General features: G+C 34.0%; 2 protein-coding genes across 2 annotated transcripts; both read left to right on the top strand.

The window, feature by feature from the left end:
* The first annotated feature begins 2,278 nt into the window (after window positions 1-2,278).
* On the top strand, window positions 2,279-4,754 carry LOC104727479 (cytochrome P450 84A1-like). The gene is made up of 3 exons (XM_087471409.1): window positions 2,279-2,742; window positions 3,013-3,654; window positions 3,762-4,754. Exons 1-3 carry the CDS (start codon window positions 2,476-2,478, stop codon window positions 4,386-4,388), a joined length of 1,536 nt encoding a protein of 511 aa, XP_087327535.1. The 5' UTR covers window positions 2,279-2,475; the 3' UTR covers window positions 4,389-4,754.
* A 155-nt stretch (window positions 4,755-4,909) lies between these two features.
* On the top strand, window positions 4,910-6,127 carry LOC147933492 (uncharacterized). Its single transcript, XM_087476437.1, has 3 exons — window positions 4,910-5,549; window positions 5,593-5,720; window positions 5,765-6,127. Exons 1-3 carry the CDS (start codon window positions 4,910-4,912, stop codon window positions 6,125-6,127), a joined length of 1,131 nt encoding a protein of 376 aa, XP_087332563.1.
* The last annotated feature ends 6,399 nt before the right edge of the window (window positions 6,128-12,526 follow it).

Genomic DNA, 12,526 nt, shown 5'->3' with positions numbered 1-12,526 from the left:
ATCCGACATCGTTTTTTTGCCCAACTTTCTTTTCATATTCTTCTCTTTCATGCGTTGCTCTAGCTTCGAACCTAGCTGTCAAGCAAAGCATACAGTATGTGCATTCGCTGACCAGGAGAGCTACAAGAGTTGGGCAGCGGATGTTTGTTGTTTCCCTTGAAAAGCTTTGACGATGGCAATGAAAGCTTGGTTACCTAATTGGCTAAGAGCCTAATAAGCTTTGATGACCAAGCATTTACCTTTTTTTTTTTTTTTTTTTCAAATTTACCCTTTTTTTATATGTACGAGAGAAATAAATATATGTATCCATCATTTGGATCATGTCATATATTTTAAATTTTTATCTCTCGAATCTCTAAACATTAAATACAATATCTTGGATATATATATCCCCTATATAATAAAACGGAAGTACACAACATTATTTTGTACACTATAAAATTTTAATAAGTTGGTTACGAATAGGTTATAGATTAAGTTTTATATTATTTGTATAGTTTGGATTTATTGTTTTCAAAAATCTTAAAGAAAATATTCTAAAAAATCATTTGATATCATCTAACTTAACATATTAATTTTCTTTATTAAATTATTCATCAAATAAAATTCTTTGATATCTAACTTAACATATTAATTTGTTAATTATTATTATATTTCACCTCTCATTTTTATATATGAGTCTATTTTGTTAAACAAATAAATTATCATAAAAAAAATTGTTTTATTTCCGGATATACCATAAGTTGAATTTTTAAAAACAAATATAAATGATTCAATCTATAAAATATTCAATTTTTATTAATATTATTCTTTAAAAATAATAACTATAGAATTAAAAAATTTACTGAGTAACGGGTCAAAATTTGAATATTTAAATTCAATTTCATACTTTTTGTTGAATTTTATAATTTTATATAATATTATAAACTTTAAATAATTTATTTTGAAATATTTTAAAATATTAAAACTCGATATTAAAGTTAGAAACTATAAACACTCTAAATTGGTTTGTTATAGCAATGTCAATAATATGTCACTATAATATGAAAGAATATTAAAAAACCAAGTATAATAAAACAAAAAAATATAACAATATATTAAATTACTCATAATATAATAACTCACTTTTTAAAAACTAAATTCATAAAATTATGTCTTATAATGACATTCAAGTCATGAGATAGAATATACATTGTGGAAATAACTTCATGTACATAAACTAATACAACATATTAAAATTTTATTTTAAAATAGAAAATATCAAAATTTTGTATAAAATAAAATTTAACCAGTGTTATAGCACGGGTACTTATCTAGAATCATTAACAATATAAAACTTACAAAATAAGTGTCTTTTTCAAGTCATCATATTTAGCATATGATTTTATTGCATAATTTTTTATCCAGAAAACTTTTAAAAACAATCACATAAACTATATTTTATAAAAAAAATTACAATGTAAATAAAATAAGTTTCAACCCGTGATCTAGCACGGGTCTTAATCTAGTATATATATTATAAAGTGTCATATATTACCTCCTAAGAATTATTTAAAGCTCTTCTGGTTATAAGCATCTCTGTTTACACTTTTAATTTAACAGATTCCAAAACTATTAATTATATATTTTAAAAAATCATTTAATGTAAAAAGAAAAAATAGTATATTTTAATTTTTAATTTGGAAATGTAATATTATAAAATGACACTTAGAAAGAAGATAATATATCATAATGTAAATGTGTATTAGATTACATATTTGATATTACTTTGGATATCTTATAATTTATACAATTTATCAAAAATGTAAGGAATTGATTAGATATCCAATTCAAAATAAGATTGTTATCTTTATTGCCTGTTATAATTTATACAATTTACCAAAATAAGGTTGTTCCTCGCAAGTATCTGAGTATCTTCTCAAATCCTTCAGAATCCCTAAAACTTATTAAAATTCTAATCCACAAACTGTTTTGAATAACAATAGATTTTAAAGTAGATTTTTAAATCATCAGTTTAGTAATAGTGGATTTTAATAGATTTTTTAAAATCCATGATTGAATAACATAGGATTTGTAAATCTTACACAAATCACTTAAAATGTCAAGTTGAATACACACCCCTTAAAATAGTCAAGTGGAAATTATCTTTTAAATGCCCAAAAGGGAAACAAATATTTCATTTTTTACTTATTTATTTTATAATACACAGCTATATGCAATTAATAAATCAAATACCATATGTGCAAATATTTAGTAATTAAATGGCCACCAAAATGTTGTAAAAAAAATTGAAATAAATAGCCACCAAAATTTTATAGAACTTTTATTTTCTGTATATTCGATTAACATCCAAAGATATTCATATTCATGTATGTGTGACCATACAACAAAAACAAAACAAAAAAAAAACTTTTAACAATCACTTTCTCGCTCCCTATCTATCTGATTAAAACAAAACAGTAAAAAGAAAAAAAGATGGATTGTTTGCTATGCTCACCAATCGTATATGCTTTTTTAATTTTTCTTTGGTATTTAGTTAGAGTTTTGTTAAATCGGAGTCTTCCCTTTCCACCTGGTCCAAGAGGATATCCAATCGTAGGGAACTTGAAACTTAAAAACCAATTGAGTCATCGTGGTCTGGCCGAGTTAGCCAAACAATATGGTGGTCTCCTACGCCTTCAGATGGGTAGAATTCATATTGTAGCCGTTTCAACTGCTGAGATGGCTCGAGAAATTCTTCAGGTTAGTGATTTTATTTGAATCTTCTAGACATTTTTCGAAACTACATGTTTTGTGTATTTCCTGATAATTTAGCTCCATATAACGTTATAAACTTTTAGTAGATTACCACCATCATAGGTCCGGACAACTATTAAAATCGTGAATTAATATAGTTAAAACTGAAATTCTAAAGATATTTCAACTATTAATTTTTGATTCATATATGGGTGATGTAAATCTCTAGATTTGAACATTTTTTTTTAAATGTGTGTTCAATCGGCTAATGTTTAGGTTCAAGATGTGGTTTTTGCAAACCGGCCGGCTAACGTAGCGATATCATATCTTACTTACAATCGAGCGGATATGGCATTTGCGAACTACGGTCCGCTTTGGCGTCAAATGAGAAAGATTTGCGTGATGAAACTCTTTAGCAGAAAGCGGGCCGAATCATGGGCTTCCGTACGAGAAGAAATCGATTCAATGGTTCAAATGCTTACCGAACAAACCGGTTCACCGGTTAACGTTGGCGAGCTGGTTTTTGCTTTGACGCGGAACATAACATATCGAGCTGCGTTTGGCTCCTTCGCTCGCGACGGTCAGGACGAATTCGTGAAGATACTACAAGAGTTCTCGAAGCTCTTTGGTGCATTTGATATCACAGAGTTCTTACCGTGGATGAGATGGTTTGGTAACCGCGGTTTCAACAAGCGGTTAGAAAACGCTAGGAAATCGTTGGATGGATTCATAGACAAAATCATCGATGCGCATATCGAAAAGAAGGAATCTAGACAAAACGATGATGATGGCTTGGACGATGACATGGTTGATGAACTAATGGCGTTTTATAGTGGCGAGAATGGTGGTGATCTATGTAATGATTCTCAGTCATCATTGCTTAGACTCACAAGAGACAACATCAAAGCCCTTGTCATGGTAATTAATAACTAGATTAATATTATAAACCATATGTTACATTGTTTATTTTATTTTATGATAATGTCATATTGATTGATTACGAAATTAAATAATTGTTATTGTAGGATGTGATGTTTGGTGGGACTGAAACGGTGGCGTCTGCGATTGAATGGGCAATGACGGAGCTGTTGAAGAATCCTCACGAACTCAGGAAACTGCAGCAAGAACTCGCTGACGTCATCGGTTTGAGTCGTCAGTTTCACGAGTCTGATCTCGAGAACCTTCCTTACTTCAGATGCGCCATGAAAGAGACGTTGAGGCTACACCCGCCGATCCCGCTTCTCCTCCATGAGGCGGCAGCGGATTCCGTCGTCTCTGGCTACTCAATCCCTCGTGATTCTCGGGTCATGGTTAATGTGTACGCAATTGGACGTGACAAATCGGTTTGGACTGAACCAAATGCGTTTAAACCGGGCCGGTTTATGGATAGCAAGGCTCTGGATTTCAAAGGTAGTGATTTCGAGTATCTACCGTTTGGATCGGGTCGAAGATCTTGCCCGGGCATGCAGCTAGGGCTTTATGCTATGGAGCTCGCTGTCGCGCACATGCTTCATTCTTTTAACTGGGAGTTGCCGGAAGGAGCTAACTCCGGCGATCTGGATATCAGTGACATGTTTGGTCTCACAGCGCCTAGAGCCACCAGGCTCATCGCCGTTCCCAGCTATCGGCTAAAGTGCCCGATGGTGATTTAAAGAATTGGGTTAATGTTACAGTTTAAAATGGTGGTGTTGTTGTTTCACACTCCTTAAGTGCTTATTATGTTAGATTAAGCTTGAAGGACAAACAAAGTTAGGAAGTTTCTATACAAGTCCTACCGAGACATGGATTAGGATAAGTCTAAAGATACTTAGGAGTTATCTAAGTTGAACTTATTTATATTAGGATTTGGTTTAAAGGTCTCTCAATCTATATATAAGGATGTGTTGGGTTGTGGCATAACTTGTGAGAAAGATTAGAGAGTGAATTTGTGAAGCTTTAGTTTTTGAGTCAGTTTTCTAAAGCAATAAAGGTTTTCCTTAAGAGAATTCAATCAAAGGTTTCTAGTGTTTGATTCAATATTTGGTATCAGAGTATTATTGGATCTTTCAAACTAGCAACCTTCGAACTAAGAAAAGAAGAACCTTATTCATCAAACCACATCTTTTCTTTTCCACAAAGTACACGTCTAAACAAAAAGAAGAAACAGAGTTTTTGTTCTGCAATCTAAAAAAACATGGGGGATACAGAGGGAACTAAAGGAGCGATCGTTGCAGTTCCAAATCCAACACGAGAAAGCGGCTCCTCTTCCATTCAATGTCTGATGCTTAATACTACCAACTATACGGGTTGGTCCATGCGAATGGAAGTCATGCTGCGAATTCACAAGGTATGGGAGGCGATTGAACCTGGATCAGATAACAAAGACAAGAATGACATGGCGAGAGGTCTTCTATTTCAATCTATCCCTGAAGCATTGATTCTACAAGTAGGAAAGCTTGATACTGCAAAAGCGGTATGGGAAGCGATAAAGTCAAGACATGTAGGAGCTGATAGGGTACGTGAAGCACGGCTGCAGACCTTGATGGCTAACTTTGATCGGTTGAAGATGAAAGAAAGTGACACGATCGATGACTTTGTTGGCAAACTTTCAGAGATAACCACAAAATCTGCAGCTTTAGGAGAAAACATTGAAGAACCAAAGCTTGTTAAGAAGTTCCTCAAGAGCCTTCCCAAAAAGCGATACATTCATATCGTTGCTAGCCTCGAACAGGTTCTTGACCTTAACACAACAAGTTTTGAGGATATTATTGGTAGACTCAAAGCCTATGAAGAAAGAATATGTGACGAAGAAGAGCATCAAGAAGAAGAACAAGGCAAATTAATGTATGCTGGCACAGAAAATTTTGGTGCAAGCAGATGAAGAGGACAAAGTGGTGGTAGGTTCTTTGGACGAGGAAGAGGACGAGGACGCTTTGGGAATCAACAAAACGGAGGATACAGGCGAGATAAGTCGAAAATTGTCTGTTATCGATGTGACAAAGCTGGTCACTATGCCTCCAATTGCCTAGATAGGTTGCTTAAGTTGCAGGAAACACAAGAAAACGAGGATGAAGACACTCTGGTAGCTGATGAGTTAATGATGCATGAGGTTGTTTACCTGAACGAGAAGAAAGTAAAGCCAGATAAATTTGAGAATCATCCTGCGAGTGACAATGTCTGGTACTTGGATAATGGAGCCAGAAATCACATGACAAGGAACCTTAGCTACTTCTTCAAGATTGATGAAACAGTGATGGGTAAGGTTAGATTTGACGATGATTCTCGAATTGACATAAAAGGAAAAGGTTCTATTATGTTTATCTGCGAGAATGGCGACAGAAAAATCCTAAGTGATGTCTACTTAATACCACAACTGAGGAACAACATCATCAGTCTCGGTCAAAGTACATAAGCTGGTTGCGACATTCAAATGAAGAAGGAGTTTTTGACCTTATGTGATAAGGATGGGAAATTATTAGTAAAAGCAAATAGATCAAAGAACCGGCTGTACAAGGTGGTGATGGAAGTAGACAGCACTCGATGCCTACAAGTTGTAACTACTAATGATTCATCGAACTGGCACGCGAGACTTGGCCACATTGGAGCTGAAAGTATGAAGACAATGATACGGAGGAACATGGTCACAGGAATTCCTAGCTTTGTTGTTGAAAAGGAAACATGTTCCTCATGCTTACTGGGAAAGCAAACAAGACAAAGTTTTCCTAAAGCCACTTTATATCGAGCATCACAAGTTCTTGAATTAGTACACGGAGACTTGTGTGGACCAATTACTCCTGCAACACCTGCAGGAAAGAGATATATCTTTGTGCTAATAGATGATCACTCTCGCTATATGTGGAATCTACTTTTGAAGGAAAAGAATGAAGCTCTTGACCGATTTAAGGTGTTCAAATCACTTGTGGAGCAAGAATCAGGGGTTGTGATAAGATGCTTTAGAACAAATCGAGGCGGTGAGTTTGTGTCACATGAGTTCAACAGATTTTGTGAAGAATCTGGGATATTGAGGCACTTAACAGCACCCTACTCTCCACAACAAAATGGAGTCGTCGAGAGGAGAAACAGAACGTTACTTGGGATGACGATAAGCATTCTTAAACACATGAGTCTGCCAAATTATCTCTGGGGAGAAGCTGTTAGACACTCGACATATCTCATAAACAGAGTAATGACGAGAGCTTTGAATGCAAAAACGCCTTATGAAGTGTTTAAGAAGAAGAAGCCAAGTCTGGAACACCTGCGAGTTTTTGGCTGTATCGGCTATGCCAAAACAGAGAAGCAACACCTACGAAAATTGGATGATCGATCAAAGGCACTTGTACACATGGGCACTGAACCAGGATCTAAGGCATATAGGATGTTAGATCCTACGACACAGAGGGTTATTATCAGCAGAGATGTTGTCTTCGACGAAGGACAAAGCTGGAAGTGGATCAATACACGCAAAGAAGATGGTATTAACTCAGGAAGATTCACATTGAGCTACAGAGATTTTGGTAATAATGGCAATAGAGGTTTTGTCGAGGCTAAAGAAACAGAGGAACATGATGAGGATAATGATACTAGTGACTATGGAGATATCATAGTCAGGGGAAAAGAGTTAGTTCCGGCGATTGGTACTGAGACAGTCACACAAGAAGAACATGTGGAGCCAATACTACGAAGATCTTCTAGAGTATCTGTTAAGCCTGCGTACTTGGATGATTATGTTTTGTTAGGAGAGTTAGAAAGTGAGAAGCTCTTGCTTAGCCTGAATGAAGAACCATGGGATTTCGAGGAAGCAAAAGAACTGCAGGTTTGGAAAGAAGCTTGTAATGAAGAAATCTCTTCAATAGTTAAGAACAACACATGGTCTTTGGTTGATTTACCTACTTGAGCTAAACCGATAGGCTTGAAATGGATCTTCTAGATAAAACGAAACTCAGATGGATCCATTAACAAGTATAAAACAAGGTTGGTAGCCAAATGTTATATTCAGAGATATGGTATAGATTTTGATGAGGTCTTTGCCCTAGTAGCACGAATCGAGACCATTCGGTTGATAATTGCGTTAGCTGCTTCCAAAGGATGGGAAGTACACCACCTTGATGTTAAAACGGCGTTTCTTCACGGAGAATTGAAAGAAGAGGTTTATGTTTCGCAGCCTGAGAGTTTTATAGTCACAAGACATGAGAACAAGGTATATAAGCTGAAGAAAGCCTTATATGGGTTAAAACAGGCACCAATGGCTTGGAATGCCAAGCTGAATCAGACTCTCAAAGATTTGAAATTTGAGAAATGTTCTAAAGAGGCATCATTGTATCGAAGAGTGGTGAAGAATCATTTACTGTTAGTGGCTGTTTACGTTGATAATTTGCTTGTCACAGGTTCAAGCATACATCTGATATAGGATTTTAAGGATGAAATGGCAGCTAAATTTGAGATGAGTGATCTCGGAAGGTTAACTTATTACCTTGGAATTGAGGTCAATCAGTACGAGGGTGGTATCATGTTGAAGCAAGAGAGGTATGCAGAACGAATACTAGAAGAAGCAGGTATGAGGAAATGTAATGTGGTTTTTACACCAATGGAGTCAGGTCTGAAGATGTCGAAAGCACAAGAAGAAGCTGGAATCGAAGAAAGAGTGTATCGGAGAAACATTGGTTGTCTTCGGTATCTATTACACACAAGACCTGACCTCTCATTCTGTGTTGGAGTCCTAAGTAGGTATATGCATGAGTCTAAAACATCTCATGGAGCTGCTCTCAAGCAGATACTCAGATACTTGCGAGGAACAACCTCTTATGGTCTCAACTATACGCGTTCGAAGAAAACAGGGCTGGTTGGATATAGTGAGATCAGTCGTTCACGACTTGATGAAGCAGGGTTAGTTGACTATAGCGATAGTAGCCATAATGTTGATGAAGATGATGGGAAAAGCACGACAGGACATGTATTTTATCTAAACCAATGTCCGATTACATGGTGTTCCCAGAAGCAAGAAACTGTGGCAATGTCTTCTTGCAAAGCAGAGTTCATGGCGGCGACTGAAGCAGCAAAGCAGGCTATTTGGCTTCAAGAACTTCTTGGGGAGATTACTGGACAAGAAAGTGAGAAAGTGGTAATACAAATAGACAATAAATCCACCATAGCTCTCACAAAGAATCCAGTCTTCCATGGTAGAAGTAAGCACATACACCGCAGGTACCACTTTATCTGAGAATGTGTTGAGAATGGTTTAGTGGAGGTGGAGCATGTACCAGGGAGCGAGCAAAAGGCTGATATACTCACGAAAGCGCTTGGAAGGATTAAGTTCACTGAGATGAGAAACCTTGTTGGAATCAAGGACATATCAAAAGAGAAAATCAATCTTAAGGGAGAGAATGTTAGCTTAAACTTGAAGGACAAGCAAAATTAGAAATCTTCGTGACAAGTTCTACCGAGACATGGATTATGATATATTATATAAACTGTTTGCGGTTTCCATGATTAATTGCTAAACATTTTTTTTCTAAGCTACCGGCTAAAGTCTGTTTTTTTTTTTAACTTGTAAATTAGTAGACTTATTTTTCAATGAATGTTTGCTTTATTGTTATGTGGTTAAAACTTAAGGTGGGCTAACAAAACTCTAATGGACTGGACCTCTATAATATCTACCATTTCTCTCATCTTTTCTTTTTTTGCTTTCAACACCCTACGTGATACAAATACAATACATAGCTTTCATTTCAACACCATACAATACATACAGTCATATGTATAAGAGATGTATTTTTTTTAGCTATGTTTATAATTTGCGTATACAAATTTGTAGATTCATCTCAAGGCTTTCAATATACAAGATTCAAACTAACCGAAAAAGGAAAAAAATCGGGGTTCAATTCTGAATTGATTTAAATCTCTATAACCGGCATGAATAAACCCATTATTGGATAACTCGAACCTAAATTTAATTCGGCCCAATTTGGCAGGACTTTTAAATAACCAAAAATTTGAAAATCGAATAAGTCTAACCGAATAACCCAATTAAACTGAATGTCCATGGCTAATTAAACATGTAAACTCAAACTTTTTAATTTTTTTTGAATCCATTAAACATGATGATAAACATATAAAATCTAATAGTATTCGTTAAAAAAAATCTAATAGTATAACATTTGAAAATCATTTTTAATCGAAGTCATCAGTTCTTCCTCATAGAGCTTCGTTTTGTCACTATATATTTCTGACATAAATGCCATTTGAAATATTGTGATGATTAAGAAAGCACAAATGGTTAATTTTGACCTAATATCAAAATATAGACCGTTGATCCCCCAAGCAGATCCCAAGATGGCTATCCATAAAATACAGCCAGCTCCAAGCCCATCCACACCGTATACTAATTGAGCTAATGAGACTGTAGCGGTGATGACACTTAACGTAAGGAAAAAAACATCCCATCTCTGCCATGTGTAACAGTAATAAAACATATATACGTTCACAATTAATGACATGATGGCGAGCAAGATCGGTCGACTTTTGAACGTAGTGTGTGGTGAATTTGATTTTGAGGGAACAAAACAATAAGCCAACCTGAAAACGTAAACATACATTGACACGAATCCAAAGTTTCTGAGTAGAGCATTGCTGAAACTCATTTCTTTTTTGTGTGCAGTCACACTATCGAATCCTCTTGCGACGCCATAGATAGATATGATTGCCCATTTAAGCAATAATGCTCGTGTGAACTTATCATTTACTCCTAAAATTTTAGTTATTTTCGCAACACTTTCATCGGAGGTATCAAACGTCGTTTTTTCGCCCGACATATAAATTTTATGTTTGTTGTTTCCCTTGAAAAGCCAAGATGATGACAAGAAAATTTGGTTTACCTCTGACCAAGCATTTATATATACAAGAGAAATAAGAATTTTCATTCATCATCTGGATCATAGAATATAGAATATAATTTTTGTCTCTCAAATCTCTAAACATTAAAACAAGTTTACTAATTTTGAAATCTCTAAATTATGAAACTAGAAAATTTAGAAATTTCATAATCTCTAAACATTAAAACATGAATTTTGTCAATATTACTAATTGTTTTTTTATGTTTGATTTCATAAATTTCAACACATGTCGCTTTGTAATGTATAAGTGAAAACATAATAAATAATAATAATTTATAGGAAAAATCTTCAGTTATTTGATGAGAATGTTTGTATATCTTTATATAGTTCTTATTTTATAATTTTTACTCATTTAAAAGTAGTTTTGACATGAGGTAAAATTAGTACTTATGACATAACAACATATCAAATATATCTTAAATAATGTTGATTCAATTTTTTACTAATTATGTTTTGTTATTTTTTCTAAATTCTAATAAAATATAGATTTGATATGATGTATTATTTGTGTTTGATATAAAATATTTAGTTCTATGCATTAAGATAAAATGTGTAAAAATTAAAATATGGTTTATTATGATGGTATAGATATTTAAATTATATTAGAATATGAGAAGTTATAAAATACAATACTAAAACTTACAAGATAAAATCTAAAAACATGTACATTATTACTAATATTTCAGTTATTTTCAATTAAATTTTGGTAATTTTTAACTTATAGTACAGGAGCCTTATCTAGTAATATAAATAAAGTACGTAGAAATGATCAAATCACGTGTCACATACTACCTCCTAAAAATAAAATATGTAGAAATGATCAAATCACGTGTGTATATGTATAAAGTAAACTAGCTACATTATATAGTAAGGGGCATGCATACAACGTTATTATCCCATTTATTTTTGGCTACGTTGGCAACAGAATCATTTTAACACCAAAATGAAAATCGAGTGACCAAAACTCACCCCCTCACGAGTCACGGCTCACGCGTCTCTCTTAGTAAACAAAAACCTTCTATCTCCAGCAGAACAATTACTTTTTGCTGACTCAATTACAATTCGCAAACCTTATATGTATATTTCTACATCCCTTTCATCAGATATAATTTCCACATAACCAATTTTAGTGAAGTATTACGCAATTTTATTAAAATTAAGCCGAAAAAATCATATAAATCTAACACGCTTTATATAGTTTCAAACTTAAAGAAATACAAATATTTGGTGACTCATTTAAAAAAAAAATTGTAATTACTCTAATGTTTTTTTTGCTGTTCGTGAACAGTTACTCTCTGTTACAGATTTACGGTTGTTATTTGACACTTTATTATACACCAAACCACAGTCTGAATTTTTCACCGGCAATATATATATATATATGAGCTTCTAATCTGAGATTTAATTGTCCCTTTTGATCTTGAGCATCCGTCATTCGTTAACCAGACTATGTATCGCTGCGGCGAAGAAGCCCGAATAACTTCTTTCCTTTAATTTGAATAATAATATTGATTAATATCAAACAGTGATGGGTGCAGATTTCGCTTTTTTTGGTTTGTTGTTGTTGAAGGCCTGAGATTTTGCTTTTTCTATCATATACTTGAACTGAAATCATAGTTTCCTAGCAACGATCTTTCTGAATCTCCCGTAGATCTGTTTTTTTTTTTTTTTTTTTTGGGAGTAATCACGAACGTGGATGGATACACATAAATTTGTTGGTACAAGGCATTCGGTGTGCAATGATAACAATAACAGCATCCTTTAAATATACGCATAATTCGTTCATTATATTTCCATTACATTTTCTTGAATATCTTATTATATATATATATGCTTTTACTTTCTGGCTAGTACTTCTTCTTCTATTGTTTCTTTCTATTTTGAGATATTATAGCATATCCCATTATTCCATGCATATATAT

The sequence above is a fragment of the Camelina sativa genome, chromosome 11 (genome assembly GCF_030686135.1).
Source record: "Camelina sativa cultivar CO46 ecotype springtype chromosome 11, ASM3068613v1".
Lineage (NCBI taxonomy): Eukaryota > Viridiplantae > Streptophyta > Magnoliopsida > Brassicales > Brassicaceae > Camelina > Camelina sativa.
This window is presented reverse-complemented; position numbering and strand designations above follow the sequence as displayed.